The sequence below is a fragment of the Acanthochromis polyacanthus genome, chromosome 6, assembly GCF_021347895.1.
Source record: "Acanthochromis polyacanthus isolate Apoly-LR-REF ecotype Palm Island chromosome 6, KAUST_Apoly_ChrSc, whole genome shotgun sequence".
Classification (NCBI taxonomy): Eukaryota; Metazoa; Chordata; class Actinopteri; family Pomacentridae; genus Acanthochromis; species Acanthochromis polyacanthus.
Window position 1 is genome coordinate 5,549,356 of NC_067118.1, and position 22,191 is coordinate 5,571,546.

Sequence of the window (22,191 nt, forward strand, 5' to 3'; positions counted from 1 at the left end):
GTCTTAAGCTCAGAGGAAACTAAAAAAAAAGCTTTGAAACTGTTGCACTGAACAAGAGACGAGTCAAAAGTCAACGGTTTCTCTTTTTAAATCAAAATATTTTTGAGCTAGAGTTGAAACTATTATTCATTTCATGCAAAATGCTATTTTTTGTTCAAGTATTTATGTGTGTGTTCCACTCAAAATACTATTTTATGTACAAATATTTGAGGTTCTAAAGATTTTTTTCATTTAAAATGCTTTTTTCTGTACAAATATTTATAATTTTATAGGTTTTATTCCCACAAAATGTTATTTCTTCTGTACAGGTATTTGTAGTTTTAAAGGTAATTCCATCCTTATAGTACTTTCTAACAAATGAGTTGTAGTTTTAAGGTTTTTCTTTTCAAAATACAATTTTCTGTGCAAGTACTTTAATTTTAAATATTTTTCTATTCAAATAGTACATTCAGACCTGCAAGATATAATTTTAAAGGTTTGTTTCACACAAATTGTGCATATTTCTGTTTTTTAAAGCACAATATTTGAATTTTTAATATATTTTATTATTATTGTTATTATTATTTTCTTGCCAAAAACATAAAATAAATGCAAAGCCATGACATTTGTTGCACATTCAAATACAGTCAAAATAGTGTAATTACACAATAAAACGTTTTTTCTTTTTTTCTGATTAACAGGTAACATTTTACAGTTAAACGATAATAAAATTTAATTTTACAGTGTGCTACAATGATTTGAGTAAATTTGAGAGTATTAGTGTAAAAGAAATGATTAAAGACATGAAATAAACTTCCATGTGAGATTCCTACAAAATAAAAGCGCATAGAATCCACACATAGACTCACCTGCTTGTGATGTTTTCTCTCTTTGACGCTGGCATCAATCATCCGGCTTGAAAAGGCATCAAACCTCGGTATGTTTTTGCTGCTGCATTGACTTCATACCTGAGCGTGTTCTGGCAGCGTTGCGTGTGGATTTATTCATGCACATGTGTGAGTGTTTGCAGCAGCGGAATCAAAGAGGAAGCATCCTTAAAGAGGCCGAACTTCACACACATGATGCAAGAAGAGCAGAAAAACAAGCCAGAAGAGGAAAACAGGAGGAAAAAGACGGAAAGAAGGAAGTCAAAAACAGAATAATGATGGAGTGAGTTTGGATGAAAGATGAGGAGGACGAGTTAAAGCAAAAAATGGAGGAAAAAAGACAGATGAAGAAGGAAAACCAGGAGAAAACAGGAACAATCAGGAATAATTTAAGGAATAGTTGACAAGAAAGCAGGAAGGAAGTGAGAGAATTGAAAAGGAAGAAAATAAATAAGAGATTGAAGATGAGCACTAAAGATGAAAAAAAATGCAAGAAGGAGGCATGAGAGGAAAATATAGAAAATGTGAATAAACTGTAAATTCTGGAAGCAAAGGCGCCAAAAAAAATATGTTGAAAAATGTCAGAATTTAAACATTGAAATTTATGACAAATATTTGTAAAATAATGATATTTTTTTTACTTATTCTAAATGCAGTAATCTGTTTTTTTCAGTCTCACATAGGAAAGAACTAATCAGTATTCATAAACAACAGATTTTTGATGTGATGTTCATATAAATCATGTAAATCGAGCCTTTTTTCTCTGATTTTACCAGTTATCTGCTAATTAATAAATAATATCACTAATAATAAAACTCAAACCAGGGAAATCTGTAAAGTAGATAAAACAATTACCATTTTTAGTGACTCAGTAAAACATAATTTTGCTTTCAAGTAATGAAATAAATGGAATTTTATCGTCATATATTACTATACAAAACTGTGTATTTGATACGGACTTAATTCATAATTTTGGCCAATTTTTAAAGTTAAGACAAAAAGTCTGTATTTTAAGAAAACAAGAAAAATCTTTAAAATAATATTTAAATTTGTATGATTTTAAAATCTTAATATGCACAATTTTGCCTACAAATAACGCAAATATTTGTAAAATAATGTAATTTTTTTCTGATTTAAATAAACCACACATGCAAAAAGAACAAATCACCTTTATAAAAACAAAGATTTCTGATGTGCAAGAAATTTACAGTTGGCCTGTTTTTGAAGATTTAAATTTGTGTTGTTTTCTCTCTATTTATCAGGAATTTAACAAAAACAGAGAAAAATCTGTAAAATCAAGTTTTAACAAATGATTCGTTACTTTAAAAGCTTTCCGATAAAGGTAAATATCTGTTTAAAATGTCATTTTTTTAGTCATTTAAACACGTTTGTCAAAGAACAAGTTACCGTATATAAAAATGATGTGGACATTATTACAATTTGGCCTTTTTAATGTTTAAAATGAACTAACCTGTTCTTTTATTGGTAATTTTTTTGACAAGTTATTATCTGTAATTTAGCAAAACAGGAAAAATATGTAAAATAACAGTTTGAAAGCCTTAATTGGATTATTTTACTGTCAAAGAACAGAAAATAACATTTATTTAAATGTTTTTTTAAATTAAAAAAAATGTAACCGGTATTTTTACAGTAAAACTGGATCATAAGAATTATAAAAATACAGTTTCACTTTTTAAATTGTTGACTTTATTTACAGTTTTGGTATTTTCTATGATTAACATGTAAATTACTATTTTTTTCTGTGATTTGCGAATTTATTATCCGTAATTTATCAAAGCAAGTAAAATCTATAAAATAAAGCAAATTGATAAAAAATCATTTGTTCAAATATGTGTAGAAAGAAAAAAGGCGACGATATTAAGAACGTAAAGAACCTGTGAATGAAAAGAAGCCGTTATAAAAGGATGTCAGGGAGGTAAATAGTTTAGAAAGACAACATGTGGAGCGATGTATAGATAAAACAGAAAACAAAAATGACAATAGAGGGGAAGAAAAACTCACCACTGTCCTCTTTTTCTGTTTCCTACTAAAACAAATGACAACTAAACAAGCAGAGGAGGAACTGAACTGAAAACACACAAACAGAGCAGTTTGGAGCAGAAGATAAAGGAGGAAGAATCGCTGTTTGGTCGCTGGATCTCCGGAGACGTCGACCAAATAAACAAGAAATCGTCAGGATGGAGGGATGCTGATGTGGGAGACGGAGAGATCAAAGGATGCCGTTCGACGGGAGGATTTGTTGTTGTCTCGGGAGGAAAGATGGAGGATAAAACTGAGGAAACTGGGCGGGAAGATTCAGGGAAGAAGGTTGGTGGAGCTCCAGCTTCACTTTCAGCTCCGCCTCGCTCTGGAAAAACCTCCACACAGTCCAGAGTTGAGCTCTGAAGGCAACTTTGTGTGTTTGTTGTAGTATGAATCATTTCAGTAAAATCAGCTTGGTATTTTGAATGAAGACAGAGCTGCTGAGGCTCATTTTACACAGCAAAGAAAAGGAAAACTGGATTTATTGGCTTGATTATGGAATTCGCTCACAGGGTAGATACACCTCTCAATCAAACATACATACCAATACTTAAAGTTAGTATACCACTGTCCAAAACACCTTACCTCCTACTGCACACATTTGGTTGCTATGAGGAGTGATCAAATAGTTAGAAAATGTGTTTTTAAAGGTAAAAGAACTGTACCTGATATAAATTTGGCTGCTGTCCATGTTGAAGTAGCATCCTTGCGTAGTGACGCTCTGCTCCCAGTGCTCCTCATAATGTTACCTGGAAGTCAAACACCATCAGCAACAGGCGATGAATCACCTAAACTGTGTCAAATGGCGACCCCTCAACAGAAATTTTAATTTGGGAGAAAAATGTCAAATCGGAAGTCAAATTTGCAAAGTAGAGCAACAGCGATTGTATTGTTGAGGTAAAAGCCCTGTAGGTAGTTGTTGTGTAAGATGTTACGCTGAACTCTGCCTTGAAAGTCCGATCCAGGGGGTTATGTCAAGGTGGAAGAAAATAAAAAAAACCATGCTCCTACTGCTTCTGCCTTGGATATTATGGATCTTCCACTGTGAAAGGTTTTGTTTCTTCTCCTAATGGCAGCCTTAAACCCCAGCACTAAACACCAGAGGAAATCCTCCACATGAAGGTGGATTGTACAGCTGCTGACGCATTCAAAACGTTCCTCTTTTCTCCCACTTTGAGCTCCATGAAGATACTGCAAATGTGAACCCACCAGTGGTCACAACACGAGTAAGATAAAGAAGACAGCCGTCAGATGTTCCCTTGGGATGGAGGCGTACCAGCACTTTTGGATCAACCTTGCACCTTAGGGTTAAGATATAGGTTAATGTTTAGGTTAGGGTTTAGGGGTTACAGTTCATGCATAGGGTTTGGGTTAGGGGTTAGTGTCTAGGGCAGGGGTCGGCAACCTTTAACACTCAAAGAGCCATTTCGACCCGTTTACCACAGAAAAGAAAACACCGTCAGCCGCAAAATCCTTTGGCATTTAAAATGAAGACAACACTGCATATATCACTTTTTTACCTCTATGCCCTTGTTAATCAGTTGTGATTAATTAATTACAAAGCCTCTAATTACATAGATTCATTTTTAATTGTGTCCTTCCACTAATATTTATCTTACTTGGTTAATGTCATTTTGCTCCTGGACCTCATATGTTACATAATGTTAGCTGGAACTCAATATTTTGTGAATGTCTATTAACTTGTAAAATCTATTTATCTTAAGCTAATAACTTTTCTCCGGTAAGTCGCTGCCATATTTTCCAAGACGACACTCCTCTGACTCTCTGACCTGCTGCCTGGATGCTGGACGTGTTCTTGTGAGTAACGTGCATTACCCTATCAAAGAGTAGATACTGAGCAAGACAATTATCCGTAGTTTACCTTAGTATTTCTGAGTACTTTTGACTCAAAGACAAGTCGTGTCTTTCTTGGAGTGGACCTTTAATATACAGGCTTGCCATTCTTGAGTACAAAACGATGTGAAACTACAGGTGTTGCTTCTCCATCTTCTCTGCATCAACTTTGTGCTCTCATGTCCCAGGGGAAAACCGCAGCACATCTGGTGGAGTGACACGTCAAAATAAGAGCGGTAATTTCACAATAAAACTATCTATATTAAAATGCATTGAAACGCGCCTGAAAGGCAGAACAATTTATTTTCCAAAGTTACAAGGAGCCACAACAGAGGGCTGAAAGAGCCGCATGTGGCTCCGGAGCCGCGGGTTGCCGACCCCTGGTCTAGGGTTTAGGGGTTAGTGTTATGGTCTAGGGTTTGGGGTTAAGGGTTAGGGTCGAGGGATTAGTGTTTAGGATTAGGGTTGGGGTTTAAGTTTAGGTTTAGAGTTTAGGGATTTGGATATAGGAGATAAAATTGTTGTAAGGTCTTCAAAATAATGCAAATATCTTTTATTTGAATTTAAAATAGTAACCATAACAATCGTAGAATTATCTCCAATCACATGACATCAACAATACAAAAAATACCAAAGAAGACTGTCTTTTTCATCATTTCTTACCGGTTCATTCTTATGATGCAATAGTCAAGCAAAGCAATATATTATATCACTTTTGTGGGGTTTTAAGCCCTAATAAGGAAATAAGTGACACCATACTGATGAAACTACACAGTCATATCTGCAAAATTTAAATTTGTTTAGTTAATTTCTATTTTTCTCATGTTTTACTGGAAAGCAGTTAGCTGTTGCTCGGTTTAAATGTGCCTTATAAAAAACCTTCACTTGACTTGGCGTAAACTGTGGATGCAGATCAAGTAATATTGGTATTTAAGCTGTAAACCTGTGAATGGTCATGCTTACCGAATATATTGAAATTGGTACTTAAATCTGCCTTTGTTGCTGTTGTTTTAGTCACATGTTCATCACACAAACCAAAAATTGGCTGAAATAATTGCATGTCCTCCTGGGAAGATTCAAAACAGACTTTTTGAAACTTTGCATTCTATACAGTATTTGAAAAAAAAAAAAAAACCCTCAAACATAGGCCAGAACATAGTGAAAAATGTTTCTTTTTCAAAACATCCACATCAGCATGGTCAAGGCCAACATACGAGTACATGTACTTCCTAGCTGTAATGCCATTAAAGAAGACACAGACACGTCCATGGGTTTTATTTTGACGGCTGTTCAGCCATGTTTACTACAGTATTGTTCCCATCTACAGTTATCAGCACAGCTTGTTGAGTTCTTTTTTAACATCGTCATAGATATTTTCACCACTGGTTTTATTTTTCTGCTTCGGTCACTCGGAGGATGTTTAAGCAGCATTATCAAAAAAACTTAGAGCACATCCTGACATACATACTGTACATACAATACATACATACGAACCAAAGCACACGTACTCATACACGCACGTCCTAGAATAGCGCCACTCTGATATATACAGATATATAGAATGAGTAAAAAAAAAATCTATTTTCCAGTTTTTACATCTTAATATAAGAGTCATACCAAAGACATGGCCACCGAGTGAGTAAACAATAGATAAATAGATATAAAACAAATACAAAAATAAATAAACATAAATACTTGCATTAATTAATAAAAGATGATTTGAAATTTTTTTTTCAACTCACTGTTTACTGTTAAACATGTTTTGTTCAAGTCGATATATAATCAGCGCACCACTATTAACTGTTATTTTACCTCGACAACAAACGACTGGTTCAGTACCCAATCAGAGCAAGTGAAACCTCGGCCCTCTGATTGGGTGTTTTGATGTACGCATCATCTGTACATTAGCCTATCGTGTTTCGACATGTTGACATGATCACGTGTGACGTTGAGTCATTGTTTTCAGCACCATTAACATCGCCGTGACTGTCACCACTGCACCAACAAAATCCACAAGTTCAGGCAAGAAACAACCCCGTCTGGAGAGCAAAACTATGTTTTACCAAGTTATTATCAATAGACACGTTTTTATTTGCATTCCTGAATTATTGACTGCCACATTAAAACAGGAGACACGCAAACATCCGCAAACCCAGTTGTTCGTACTCGCGTTTCATAATGCGTATCAGTGGGTGCGATTGGTTCTCCACATGACTTACAATCCCTCAAAACGGCAGTTGTTGAACTTCTCAGAAATTGGGCCAAAACATCCACAAGATGCAAACAGACACATCAGCAAACAACAGAGTCGGAGGTGAAATACGGCAGCAGCAGACTCAAGACAAACTAGTAGAAAATGGCCAAAATTATCTGCATTTACAGTTTTTACCTTGATATTAAGCATGGATTAACAGCAGTGATGGTTCAGTTAGCTAGCACTCCTGTCCCAGATGTCTTGAAATTCAGATCCCTCATGATTTCATTGACTGTGTTTACATCCTGATTTTGATGATATTTGGGATTGACATATTTATTCATAGCCTTGTGTACACTGATTAACTTGTGAGATTAAACTAGATTTAAATCAGAACTTCCTAACTTTAGCTTAGCTTTAGATGAATCTGACCGTAGTTGTTGAGGCCTCTTTGACTTATAGCAAGCTCAGCACAATTAAATGCTAACATCACATTGCAGATTAGTCAGATTATACCAGATTTATCCACCTTTTTGCTCACAATAGAAGGGTGTTGGACTACCACTGCCGCTGTGTTTGACTAGGGAGTAGTAAATGATAAATGATCAACACTTATGTTGCACCTTTTACACCTTATCTAGGTTCAACAAAACTCTACAGTGTGTTTATTATTCACACATTTATACACCAACAGCAGTAGATCCAATGCCATGCAAGGTGCCAGCCATCTGTAGTGGTAGGATATGGTTGTCACAATAGAGTTCATGGACTCTGATTGGTGAGAACTTTCCTGTTTGAGTAGTGCATCCTTTAGAACCTTTTATGAGACCAGTGACCAATGGGAGTGTTGCACAAACGAGGCAGTTGCATGGAAAGAAGTTGTTTCTAAAAAGTTTGAGGTTGAAGTATGGCGGACAAGGCCATGAGCTACTTCATGAAGCTGTTTTGTCCCTTGGCTGAAGATGCTCAGGTAGTCAGCACCAATCAGAAACCTGGTACTGCAGCTAGCACAACCTGGTTTCTTTAAATCGACATAAGGGTTTAAGCGCAGTGTCTGAAATCAACGTTTTGATGCACGAACACAAAAACAGGACATTTCCAAAACCTGATCTGAACCAGGAGTTTGAATACCATGTGAACACAGTCAATGATCCTTTACAGTTCCCTTCAGTGCCACCTTCAGCTCATATTTTCCCTAATACAAAGTAACTCAAAGTTCAAAAAGGTGATATTCAGGTAGAAACATGGATTTCTGTGCATTTTCCAGCTGAACATTTCACCTCAAGGACAGCAGGTTTCCAGAGTATGAAATGACGGCTGGAGCACATTGCTTTTCATTGGGCAAACAAACTCAACACAGCAATGCTTTTGACTCTGATGAAGACAAAATAGTGCTGAAACTTTAGCGTCTTTGCAAAGTGAAAGCCTGTGAATTTAGCTTTCGTACTCGGATGATATTCATTTGTCAGCCAGGAAGGATTTCGTCAGATTTACCTCCGAGTGGATGGGTAGACACAAAGTGTAAAGTAAGATGCTTATCGAGGATTGCCTTGTTTATACAGTATCTAAGCTGTTGTCAGTGATTTTCTGTACCTTGACCTAAAGTACGCGAGAGCAGAAATAGCTCCAGTCCCTTCAACTCAGAATAAGCATCATTAGCATAGAAGTGAGAATTACCACATCATATTCTACAAATACAAACTGTTTTTGCACAAAATGTTTCCATTTTATGCCACCAGATCAGTTTACTTGTCATAGCTATTTAATTAGAATTTTTCTGTGATATGTTGATTTTTTAGTTATTTTTTTGTTCATATCAGTCAACCATTAATTGACGACTTTCTTAGCATTGGTATCTTCTACATGCTTTCTGAGCAGCAACATCAAAACGTTGCTTTTACAGCCACTAAGGTTAACAAACCAGTTCCCAAAGGCAGTTTGAAAAGCACTTCTTTTTTTTTCTTTTCTTGAATGCCTCCAGGTCACATAACGCATTTTTTTTAAGGCGATGCTTAACACCTTTTGCCATCTTTATAAAAAAATCACAGCCTCGGATTCAGTATTTTTGGATGCACATAAAGAACTCTCTCTTTGCACCAGCCTTAAATGCACAGACGAACCCTAAAGCTTTTACAGAAAAGCGTCTTTGAAAAGAACTTCAAAGAGAAGCTGCTGAAGAGAAATCTGTTGTGTTATATGTGAGTGGACAGAAGCTAGCTTTGATGCTAGTGTTTTTTTAAAAACTGTTCTTCCTTCAGATGGTGTTGCTGACCGTGCTTGACTTTTTCAGTGCCGAGCAGCTTCTAATTGATAGTAGCACTCATTCACACCTGGGAGCTGCTGCGTTTAAACTCCGACCTCTGAAGCTGTTTACTGATCAGCTCTGCTCGACGCGCTAACATTGCTGCGGGGCATCGCATCAGCAGTTTAAAGGAGTAAAAGAGCATTTTTCACCAGCTCTTACCAGTTTGTTTCTTTTTCATTCAGTCTAGTGATGGCATTAGCTATTATAAATTCAGATCTGGCAAAGTATAGCTTAAATTGAAGGCCTACATGTGGTCGCTTTTGCTTTTAGATTAATTTCACCTTATTGGAAAAGACCATTGAAGAAAATTGTGACAAATGCGCATGTAGAACACAACACTATTTTTCAGAAAGTTTAAACCCCACATCATCCACATTCTGCTCGTAACAGCTTTTGGTGCTTTGCATCTTTGACTTTTTGGGATCAGTTTGCTTTGAGCAAACACGATGCAGCAATTTAATAATGAGACTAATGCTGTAATTCAATTTCAATGAAAAAAACTTAATATATTCACTTTCTGCAGCTACATTCTACCGCAAAAACATCTTTTATTAGTTGTCTCCAAACTCTCCATAATTTTCGTTTTTCTTTAACACTTTACATTCCACCATTATTATCACTGCGCCTCCTATTTAAACTAGGTATAAGTACACACAGGTCACTACCTAGGTAGTATGTTGTTGATGTCATTTAAGAATTTAGAATGCAGTCGTACAGTGTTATTTGTGTACTTTTATACCTAAATTCCACAATTCTCACAACAGTTGTGACACTGGTGTTCATGACTGCTATAAATTATACACTTTCATGACATGCTTAATTGTTTTTGTTTTTTTCTTGTGGTAGCACCTGAGGTTATGAGAAAACAACACAATTTTGTTCCCCAAAACAAAACTGAATCTCTGTATTTTCTTCTTCAGTTATGGAATTAACATGAAACTGGTTCATTCAAATGCAGACTTGAAATTAGGGTAAGTAAAATTTTCCTGCGGTGTTTGATCAGGTGGGTAGGGAGATTGTCAAGTACTGAGATGCATTTCTTAGCCAAAAACTGCTTCACTAAGAACACTAACGTGTCCCGATGAAGGATGAAACCATTTACCCACAGCTGTATTTTGGTCTTTTGTACCTGTCTTGCAAATTTTGTGAAACCTGTATGAACTGAACTGTAGTTTTTTTTCATTAAAATTGAATTATCATTAGTCTCTTTTTTTTTGCATTTGCTGCTTATTGAATGATTTCAGCACATTCTTCTTAACATCTTCAACTGATGAAAAACCATTTCTCCCCAGCTACTGTTCCTAAAAAACAAACCCTGGAAAATGTTTTCTAGCTTTATGACATTGCTCATGATGTCCTTCACACCCTACATGTTATGAATTCCAAAAAAAGTGGACAACTTTGGACAACATTTAGACTCTTGCGAGTAAATGAAGCTTCTTCACTCGAAAGTCATTCATCAACTAACTACAGCTTATTATAACAGCTTATATCTGACATCTGTACATCACAGGCCTATTTGTGGTGAGTTACAGCATGCCATATGGTGGTAGCCGTTGCAAAGGTTGCTCACCTTACATCCTAGTCCTGACTGTTTTTTCCCCCTCAACAAGTCCTTCTTCAGGTTGCAGTAACAGTGAGACTTTTGCAACAGCTGCTTTAGTAGCACATATGGATGGGTGACTGGTATCTCAGGCCTTAATTTAATAAACCAATTGGACCTACGCTGAGATGTGAGCCTACATTAGATGGATCCTTTTGGTCTCGTGAGATTGGAGCCCAGTGTGCAAGACCATGTTTCTCTTTGGACGCCATGAACAGAATGTTTAGAGGATGATTACCAAATGTTTGTGAGGGACATGCAACCTTTTGGAAGCAAAAAAAAGATCATCTGTCACTTGTACATATATTCTTTGAAAGTCACTACTTGTCACAATATTATAAATGCCAAGGGAATTGATGATTTGGAAGTCAAAAAAAGTGTCTGGTCGTCTTGGCAAAACCCAGGTTGAATTCGGTTGCAATGGAAGGTGTCTGTATGATAACATTTTAACAGACATCTTGGCATCTTTTGACTGACAAATCACTTGAGCATTGGATAATGAGGCCCCATTTTTATGTCAGTGTCTAGCATTGCTACCAAACCAAAACGATTGCATGTCCCATGCATACTCTAGCCACCAGTTTCTTAATCGGCAAGTCTCTGTTGTGTCTCTGGGTTCCGAGGCTCAAGTTCATGCAGCAGGCTGTTTCTGAATGACCTCAAACTCCACAGCTTAATTTCTCTCAAATACTTTTACTTCTTGTACTGACCGTGCAGGATGAAACTAAATCCAACATTCCTTGGTCCCAGGACGAGAGATTATTTTGCTCACCTCCAAGCTCCGAAAAAATAAGTGAAGATTATCCCAGTTCAGCATTACTCTGTCAACTTCCCACGGCTCATTCATGCTACTTACTCCCGGACTGCTTTGGTCCCAGATTGCGCTTCACATTTTACAATCAAGTTTTCACAACATCTCTTCTTAAAAAGACACTCGGTGTCTTCTTTTCATGCTTCTCTTGGCGAAGGCAGTCCTGGGATGAGAACTAATCTCTGGCTGAGCCTTGGTCCCAGACTGCACTTTTAAGTATAAGAGCCCCTGTTGGCTTAAACAGTTGTCTCATATTCTAACACCTCTTTGCTGCCCATCATGCTACTCCTGTACTGTATCCGAGGGCTGACGGCTGATGTGGTCTCCAGAAGCAGGATGGTCTTGCGGAGGCGTCGATCGATAAAGTGTGCATCCCAGGCCGGGTATCTTTTTCTGGGGAGGTCAATCCGGATCACAGGGCCCTCCTGTGCACGGGATGAGGAGGAGGTCCTGTGCAGGAGTGCAGGAGAGGAGGACGGGGAGGGACGAACCTGGAAGACAGGCAGGCAACTGTCCCTGTCTCGGTCCCCGGGAACCGGCTCCCCGGTGTCTTTAGTCCTGGGTAGAGTCCTTGGAGGACTGGTAATGACCATGTCTGTCTGGGACCCTTGGGACGGAGTAAGGCAAGCGTCAATCACTCCCGCCACCCCTCCTGCACCCACCATGCCCTCATCCACACATCCACCCCACTGGGAACCAAGAACGGGCCCGTCGGGGTGCAGCCAGCAGTAGTAGACCAACATGAAGAAGGTTCCCAGGGCGAAGCTGCAGGCCACCAGGCACACCACCACCAGGGCGTAGGAGTCGGAGGTGTGCGGGCCACGGTAGGTGTACCAGGCGGCGGTCAGAGCCACATTCTCGGCCAACGTCACGGAGTAGTAGACGGTCATGCGGAAGCGGCTGGGGCCCTCCTTGACGTTGAACCAGCAGAAGATGTAGATGATACCCACCACCATGTTGTAGATTATTTCCTCCCACTTGGACATGCAGAAATCAGTCTCACCTTGGATGATCCAGAAGGTCATGACACACCTGAAAGACGAAAAAAACACAGGTAGTACCAGCAATACAATGCCTATCAGCACTGATGACTGGTACTAATTTGGTAACTTAAATGGACAACTTTAAAAAGCAAGTTTCTATGCAAGTACCAACATGCCTTTTATTATTTAACCAACACTACTTCCAAAATGCATGTCATGACTACAGCTGAAAACCCTCCATTCAACACCATTTTTCAACACAATAAGAGAAATATTGTTATTGTATAGTTGGCACAGAGGAAGAAGAAACTTTTCCTTGTCCAGCCAAGAGATTTACTGGCTTTGCTTTTTTATTAGGCTGAACTATGATTTGGATGATTTGCAAATCATCCAAAAAGCTCCACAATGCATTTCTGCACAGGTCACATTGATGGCCAGTCTTCAGACTTGAGGATGATTACTGATGATGCTGAGGATGTCTAACTTTTTCCTCGAGCTTCACAAACAGTTCAACATATCTATAAGAAATATCTGAATGAAGTGCTGTTCAGACTGAAATTACATATTAAGCACATTCATGTTCTGCAGACAAAGGACATTTTTGATTTTGAACACTTGAAAGTTGTCTTGTCGCTTAATGGGCAGATGTGTAATATTCATGCTTCCAACTGGTGAAATTTTACTATTCTACTGTCTGTCTACCCTTCTGTTTGGCACCACGATAGACAGAGTTTTCTGTTGCATTTCCGCTACTGGAAAGATTCAAATGTAGTAAAACTGTCAGCATGTTAATGATTTATCTTATCTCTATAGATCTAATAAACTTCTTGTATTAGCTGTCACTAATAATGTGTTAAGTCCCACACAAAGCTGTTTTTGACTTGCAAGTTACTGTATCATGATGATAAAAGCATTTAAACTTGCTCATATTATTGTAACATGCAAAAAACTGACTGTTTTTGTACTATTGTGGAACAGCAGAAACAATTTGTGAATACTACATTGACATATTACAACATTCTAAGTTGATACGATCAACTTTTTAACTTACTTTTAGCTCTTGAAAAGCAACTTTTTCTTTTCTCCAGAATGATATGTTGGGCTACCTGGTAAGTATACTGACAGTCAATAGAAACTTTGAGGTAGAAATGTACGCAGAATTCTACTTGTAGGGGGGTTGTAATTATTCATTGTGGATTTACTGATGATCTAGTGCCCTGGTAGTTGAGATAATGAGGAGTTTTCATTTTGTCATGATTCATTGCACATGGGTTGGTCACTTTGCAAAAGTGAACCAAATACACACCAAGCAATACTCAGTGAGTATCTGCACAATTTGAGAATGGGTTTTGAAGGTCTATATAAAGGCCCAAAAAAGGCCACCATTGTTAGTCCAGTGAACAGCATCATGCCGCGTCTATCACAAGAACAACGTCTCCGGGCACTGAGTATGGTGGAGGCCGGTTTGAGCTACAGTGATGTAGCCAGGCGTATGGGCTGTTCCCAACCCACAATCAGAAGCCTGGTCCAAAGCATGCGCCGACGGATTGCTGCCTGCATCGAAGCAAATGGAGGCCATACTCGGTATTGACTGTTGTGACTTTGTGTTTGGCAGGTGCCGTTTTCTTTTGTGAAATTCTTTATTTTGAAATCATTCTTGAAACTTTATAGATTTTTGTTTCTGTATGCCAATATGCTAAACAAATGATTCATTTGAAGAAAATCCAGTTTTGGGCTTCAAAATAAAAAATATGTTGAAAAATATGGTCTCAAAGTTTTTAATGACTGTCAGTGTACTTTCTGTATCAGGTCTGTTTTTAGTCTTTACCACCTTCCGAGGGACACAACTGGCTCTAAAGCCGCTAAATGACCGACTGTATACACCAGCTGGTGGCAAACTTTTAATGTCTGTTATTTGGTGGTGAGCAGGATGTGTATAGAGGATTTTTAGAGCTTTGTCACTCAAAGCAGATGTCGAGAATCTGTGCTGTGGCCAAAAAGTTTGATAGTGCTGAAAAGTGAGCCTGAAACAGTAAAGCTGTGGGCCAGAGAGCCAAATAATGAGCTGAAACCCGCTGCAAAGCCCTGTAAAGCCGACAGGAGCTGCAGACTCGGGAGATAATTCTGTGCAGGTTCTCCACTACGAGTAACTCTGCACAATGTCACATTGTTTTCACACACACAAAAAAAATCAATTATAGTTCCTCTGAGTACAGGAAAGCACGCATAGATACTGAGATAAAGGAACAATGCGAGGCATATAACACAGATTTCTCAGTTTAGACTGTAGTGTCTTTAAAAACACCCCCACAAACACAATGACATAATTAGTTATGCAATTTCATCCTTTCTATTTCAGGTTTTTTAAATGAATAGTGTGGGTTTGAAAGGAAACTCTGTCTGAAACATTCAAAACACAGCGAATGCACACAGATTTAACCAAATTCAAATTATGACACTTGGCACAAGATCAGACATTAATGCTGAATTTATGCTCGCAGAAAGCCGCATTCTTTCAGCTGCAATTTGCTAAACCTATAAATAATCACAACGAATAGGGGGAGGGAATTTATAAATTAGCCACTTCTAAGTATCTCTCCTTGGGGGAAGAACCTGTAAAGTGCAGAGGAAGCCATTTGTTGTTATTTAATTAGCAAGATTGAGCTGATTAAAAGGTTTATAGTATAAGAAGACATAGTTGAGTTTACATAAGAAAGTGGTTACATTGCTTTGTACAGCGTTGTGGAGAAATACTGTATTATACTGCATGATTTCTTGTGTACTAATACAATATTCATTAAATGTTAATTACTAAACCTGGGGCAACCACCTAAAAAACATGCTGTCTCCTATACAAAATACCTCAACTAACTATGCATACAATAGTAGTAATTTCATGATATAAAACAATAAGGGCTATTTTCTTAAACTTTTACATTTAATTGTTTATTTTCCCAATTACATGCTTTTAATTAACAGGAGTAATACTTGTAAAGGAGTATTTTTACTGTGTATTATTACTTTTGTAACTTAATAGGTCCCTGTGTTTAGAGAGTATCTATACCCCAAATGAGCAAAAAGATTTTGGATTTTGAAGTGTTTCTGTGTACAAGAATAATCATATTCAAAGATGTAGTCAACAAGAAAAACAATAAGTATAAAAGCAGACTTGAGCAGGTGCTGTTTTACATTCATTATCAATCACTTCCGAGTGACTTAGCATTATTAGTAGTTACTGTGGTTGTGGACCTGTGTTTCTAAACTAATTAACCAGACTGAGTAATGTAGCTTTCACTGATGCTGGAGGAGAGACATGACAGAACATGAGCAGGAGATTAATTTCTCTTCTGTGGAAGTAAAACATGGACTCATGTGACTCTGAGCATCGGGGCCAACATGCCGCACCAGTGGCTGACGATGAAAATGCCAAAGTATAGCTGGAAGACGGAGGCGAACAGGGCGAAGGCCACGGTCCTCGCCCCAATAGTGAAGAAGTGCCACAGCATCTGGGCGATCACGGCCTTGTAGGACATGGGCAGCTTGTCATCGCGGGAGTCCCGGAGAACCTTCTGGTAGGACGCGATCATCCAGGCCAGTGAGACCAGGGAGGCCGAAGCCGAGAGACCTGCAGAAACAGAAGATTTTAAAAAAAGAAAATAGGAGGCATGCATAGCAGATGACAGATGACAGGTCACCAAAATACATAATAACATGTAGGGGTGTGTGTGTGCTCTGATCCATGTATCTATGTGAGGACTTTGGGTTTTGACTACAGGTGGAGGACATTTTGGGAAGTGGGGACATTTTGTTTTTTCTACAAGGGACACAAATAGAAACACTGTTCAGAAAAAAAAACAGCCTAATGAAAACAAACACACTGACATTTGAAACACCAATACACCGAATTTCTGTCACTTGAGCTGTGGTGCTTTCACAAGATCATTATACTCAAATGTCCCAAGCTGTCGAGTTTAATTGATCACCTCATAACCAACACCAGTCATATTATAAGTTGGAATATTAAAGCCCCCAAAGTAATGGCAGTTATATCAGCATTGGCATACTGTATAGCAGCAATGAAGTGGAATAATTCACAACAAAGCCAAAGAAGAGGAAGTGGACAACAGCTCACAACAGAAAGTTTTAAACTAAGTAACCAATACGACTGCTGACCGAACTCCATCTGAGGTTGAAGACTGCATGATGTGATTCAAATCAGTGAAAAAAGTTAGTAATTTGGACTTGAGTTCAACTTGTTTTGTTTGTTAGACTCTCTTGCTTTACCATTTTATTTTCTGTCAACTACTGGTGAGCATTTGGACTGTATGATTAATGGGATCAAGTAATTAATTTATCCTGAAGGTGGAGAAAGGTGCCTGTACAGTACATAAATAGCATTTTTCTACTGGAAAGGACAATGCACCACTATACAACTTAAAATCTTGCTCCAGGACAGTTGGAGATCAGCAAAACTAGCAAAAAATATTGGGATTCATACTTTGGTGATCATGAAAATCATCAATTTTATGACATTATTTCGTATTAAAAGAACAAATTTGTCAACTGTTTAGACCAAGTGTTAAACAGGCTGAACAACTGCTAGCAAGGCAAAAAATCACAATATGTGAAACATGACTGCTGTTTTGTCCCAGTACAACAAACAGATGATGAGATGTGTTTTAAATGCACAAAGCACACTAACATGCTAATATAGCAACTTTAATTCAATCACATTTTATTTATATACTGACAAATCACAACATATGCCATCTCCTAGCACTTAGCAAAGTAAGGTGAAGACTTTGCTATGCTAACTGCTAAAGGCGCATTAAAGGTTTTAGTAGTAGTAAATGTTAATAGTAATTCTACTAGCGCTGGCTATTTAAGGTTAAGGTTAGTGTTGCCGAGTTGTTTCTGTTGGACCCTTGAGCAAGACCCCAAACTTATCTGCTGTAGGGGCCCTGAGTTCTAACAAACTGCAACATGCAATAAAATAATTTCACTGTGGTATTAATTCTACATAAACAAAAAAGTTGTTCTTCTAGTTGTACTTGGATTACAGTGTAATTAATTGAATTTACCATCATCTACTACTTTTTGAACTAAGGGTGTATTAACACTCGGGACCCAAAGCAGTAAGCAATGAGAGACAAAATTTAAGAATAAAAAATAGACAAAATAAGTTGCTACATAATCGCTTGCTTGCTTCAATATGCAATGAGTATTTTAAAATTATTTAAGAGGAAACATTCATTTTTGTAATCGTGCTTGGTGTGCTGGAGTAGAAAACAAACTTTTCTAGCTTTTTGTCTGTACATGGCTTTGTTTCCTATCTCAAGACTGGAAAATACAACCAAAATATATATTTTTTTCTCCACAAAATAGGCTCAAGAAGGAATTGTTCCACACTTGTTTCGTAAACATCACATCTTTCCCTTATAAAGTGATAAAGTGTGTGTTAGTATGCACTGTATTGCTAAAACTATAAATTTGGGTGAATTATACTTTACATTTCTGACCGAAAAACTATTTTTAAAAAAAAAAAAATCTTCCAGCATATTAGTTGGACCTGAACCAGTTTTTGCTGAAGTCAAAGGATCACGTAACTTTCAGTCCCGCTGCGAGTCGCCCAGAGCGCAGTTTAACACATTAAACATTCATGTGCGTTAATCATGCAGTCTTGTCTCAAATTAGCCATGAATCACACTGAGAAGGCATTAAAATTTGAACTGAGGAAGAGCTGCACTATCTTGGCATTTTAATGTAATTTTGATCATTCTAGGGAAAAAAAATCTCGCATGTGTAAATTTACAGTTATATGGCATTTACAATATTAAGAATACCCAAGAGAGCTGTTCCTCTGCAGAATTTTTCACTTTGGTAAAAATTGCAGCTCTCTTTGCATTTTAATTTTTCTCTTAAATGTCACGTTTATTAACTGGCCTCAGAATAATGCATGCTAATTCAATTATCCTCATGCATGGCCACCTCTGACGTTAGAGTTGATAAAACCCGCCTGAGTTTACAAATTGGACATAACAAGTGTCCTGCAGCACAAATCGAGAAAACAAACCAAAGCACCCATACAGCAAATGAACCCAAAATAAAGGGGATTATGGGTAGAAAGTGACAGATGCAGTTTGTTATGCTTGGAAAGCCAAGCAAATCCCAACATTTGCAGAAAATGGAGCCAGCAAATGCTTGGGATTTGTACTTAACAGATGACTTGAATGATTAATTGGCAACATTGACAACTGATTCATGTGATCGATTGACTAATGGGAGGATCAGTGAATCTTAAGAAGCCCTTATGTATTAAAGGCTGTGAGGGAGAGTCTGTATAAGTAGCTGCATTTAAAAACATGATGCTTAATCACAGATGGCAGGTCACCAAAATACATAAGAACATGTATGTGTGTGTGTGTGTGTGTGTGTGTGTGTGTGTGTGTGTGTGTGTGTGTGTGTGCATGTTCTGATCCATGTTTCTATGTGAGGACAGGTTTTATTTTGCTTTGAGACAAAGGACATTTTGGTAAATGGGGACATTTTGTCTTTTGTAAGGTTAAAAACTAACAACCAAATACATGTACTCAAGTATATATTTGAGGTACTTGTACTTGAGTGTTTTCATTTTTATGCTGCACAATACTTCAGAAGTAAATAACCTTTATTTAACTGAATTTTCCCATACCTTGACTCACAAGTTAATTTATATATTTTATACAAAATACAATGCTTTGTCATCAGCCAACCTTTCCAACAGCAAAAACTAGTAAAGCTGAAACAACTCATTGATATACAGAAAATTAATTATCAGCTACTCATTTTTCATGTAAAAATGTTAAATATTTAATAGTTACAGCTTCTCAAAGGAACAATTAGCTGTTTTTGTAAATTATACTTTTGTTTGGACAAAATATATATGGTGAAAGTGTCAGTCATTATTTTTGTAAATTTATAAACCACAAACATCTATTAATCACAAATTAAATAGCAGAATAATTATATGAATAATAGTTAGGAGCAGTTCTTTACAAAATACCCTAATAACAACACCATCAATAATAATGATTTCGTAAGACAACAGAATATGGGTAATTTCCATATATTATTACTTGTACTATTTTAGGTAAATTTTAATGGTTGTAATTATATACTTTTACTTTAGTAAAATTTTAAATGTAAGACTTTTACTTGACATGGAGAATTTTGACATACTACTTTTACTTAAGTAAAGAATAAGAATACTTCTGTCATTAGTTTGAAAGCTTGGATAGCGAGTACATATGTGAGAAAAAGACACAATAATTATTTTTAAATGTTTTTGGGTACAAGAGAAATCATTCTCAGAGACGTCAGCAAGGAAAGAAAAACCTAAAGTTAGTGCAAATGCAAACTTGTGTTTTCGTTCATTATCAATTCTTCTCTAACACCTCAACATTGTAGTTACTACTGTGGTTACAGAACTGTGTTTTTTTAAACTATTTAACCAGGTTATGTAGCTTTCATGAATACTGGAGAAAAGATGGCACAGAACATTAACAGGAGATTATTTTATCTTCTGTGGCAGTAAAGCATTGTCCTGCCAATATATGTGCAATTTTTAACCTAATTAGAGGCTGAAATTACCAGATTTGGGCATTATCAAGTTACTGTAATCACATTAAAAATTGCACATATATTGTCCTGCCAATATATGTGCAATTTTTAACCTAATTAGAGGCTGAAATTACCAGATTTGGGCATTATCAAGTTACTGTAATCACATTACTATTGTCTGTAATGCAGTGTTATAATACATCACTTTTTCTAAATTCTGTAGTCACATTGCAGTTGTTAATCAGTGACAGTTACTATGTTCATTCTCAGACAGTATAGCCACTGCTACCATAACTCTCTTGGAAACACAACTAAGCTTTCTACTCACCATCACATTTTACCATGAAGTGCTCTTTGAGTTAGTTTTCAACAACTTTCTTGTTTGCTTTGTGGTAATACTTATACACATGCTACAAAGCAGACTAGTAAAAGCAGTAATGTTCACCACAGTGAGCAGCACTATGGCAGCAGGGCTACGATTATGTGCTGGAACTCCTCCACAGACACTAGCAGAGAGCTGCTAGCTGAGCTAAAACACAGGAGTCCACACAGTAACACTCCCAGAGGGACATAAGTGATCTTCTAGTGACTGTCAGAGCAGATTTGCTGTCGTTCCAGCAGAGACACTGAGATCCGGGCTGGTTTGGCTCGGTGCACCATCACTGCTGCCATGCATGTTGCTGTCCATGCTACGCTGAGCTGCTCTGGTCGGTCAGTGTGCACAGATGTTTAGCCCACGCTGCATTTCTGAAGTGTTAACAGAAAGAAAGGTCCCAGGAGAATTCGTGGGTTTCCTTTAAAAGCTATTCAAATGTGCGGAATCATTCTGCAAGCCTTTCTGCAGACCATTCATGTGTGTTTTTGTGGGCTTTTCGTGTCGGCTGTGTGTTTTGTGCTATTTAAATATGTTTCTGACACTTGTCTTCTGCTGCCGCCAGGTGTGTGTGAACACAAAGTGTGAAGTGTATCTGAGAGTGTGTGTTTTGTTTTATTCATCAAAGGCCAATCTGCTTCTTGTAAGAGGTGCATGAATAAAGCATCGGCTCTCCTACTGATATCTGCCCTCAGCACACACAGACGCTCTTCGTTAAACATTACACGCTCTCTCTCTCCGAGGAAGCCTTCAGAACAAACAGATCTTGGACTTTATTTTATTGGATTTTATCAGAAGTAATTTCTGACTAGACAAGCATCAGTCTTCATACAAAATAATTCCGTTTTCATATAACTTGGGTCTTACTTCATTAGTAATTTTTTAGTCATAATAACTCTGCATTGAGGGGAAAAAAAAACTGTTTGGATTTGGAAACAAGAAATCTGACAAATCCAAAAACATGACCTTTACAGACTGATTTAGTGCTTCAACTTTGATCTGTGATACTAAACTGCAGGTGACCCTTCTTGGTTGCTAAACTGAATTTCTTTGAGCAGTAATCCATAGTGAAGGAGGAGCAGTAAACTGTGACAAAAAAACTTAAAATTTGGCAGCAAAAGTCACAGGAAAGTGTTTTTCTCTGACCTTGCAGGGGCAGGACGGTGTTTCCGTGGATCATGATGCTCAGCTGCAGGACGAGCTGCGGAGCCGACTTTAAAAAGGCCTCCAGGAGGCGGAGCATAGTGATGTCAGCACTCTCAAACATCAGCCGCCAGTGGAAATGGCGGCGAGGCCCGTTGCTGTGCCATCGGCTCTGAGCGCCCAAGTAGAGGGCGTGGATGTACCTGAGGAGGAGAAAGGGAGGTTTAGAACAGTGACGAATTATTCCGAACAACTTAAAGGGTTAGTTTGGACTTTGGAGCAGTGAAAATATTCTAAATATGATGTACATTTGGTCAGACATTATTATTTTTCAGCTGTACCAACCCCCCATCTGTTCATTGTGCCAGCTCACTTCTACTGTGTTTAACATTCACTGCCAACACCTCATACAACCAC

General features: G+C 37.6%; 2 protein-coding genes and 1 long non-coding RNA gene across 3 annotated transcripts in view; 1 reads left to right on the forward strand and 2 right to left on the reverse strand.

Annotated features, from left to right (window-relative positions):
• The window catches only part of LOC127534550 (uncharacterized), a 532,033-nt gene that overhangs the window by 267,743 nt on the left and 242,099 nt on the right, over positions 1-22,191 (forward strand). The window lies entirely within an intron of this gene.
• The window catches only part of LOC110960721 (uncharacterized), a 435,352-nt gene that overhangs the window by 117,853 nt on the left and 295,308 nt on the right, over positions 1-22,191 (reverse strand). The gene's annotated exons all lie outside the window — the stretch shown is intronic.
• Positions 6,024-22,191, reverse strand: part of LOC110956480 (XK-related protein 7-like) — a 105,698-nt gene continuing 89,530 nt past the window's right edge. Inside the window, exons 2-4 of the mRNA XM_022201992.2 lie at positions 21,778-21,977; positions 16,065-16,284; positions 6,024-12,708 (exon numbers count right to left, since the gene is read on the reverse strand). Coding sequence (XP_022057684.1) covers positions 11,913-12,708; positions 16,065-16,284; positions 21,778-21,977 — 1,216 coding nt within the window. The 3' untranslated portion in view covers positions 6,024-11,912. The remainder of the gene's footprint in view (positions 12,709-16,064; positions 16,285-21,777; positions 21,978-22,191) is intronic.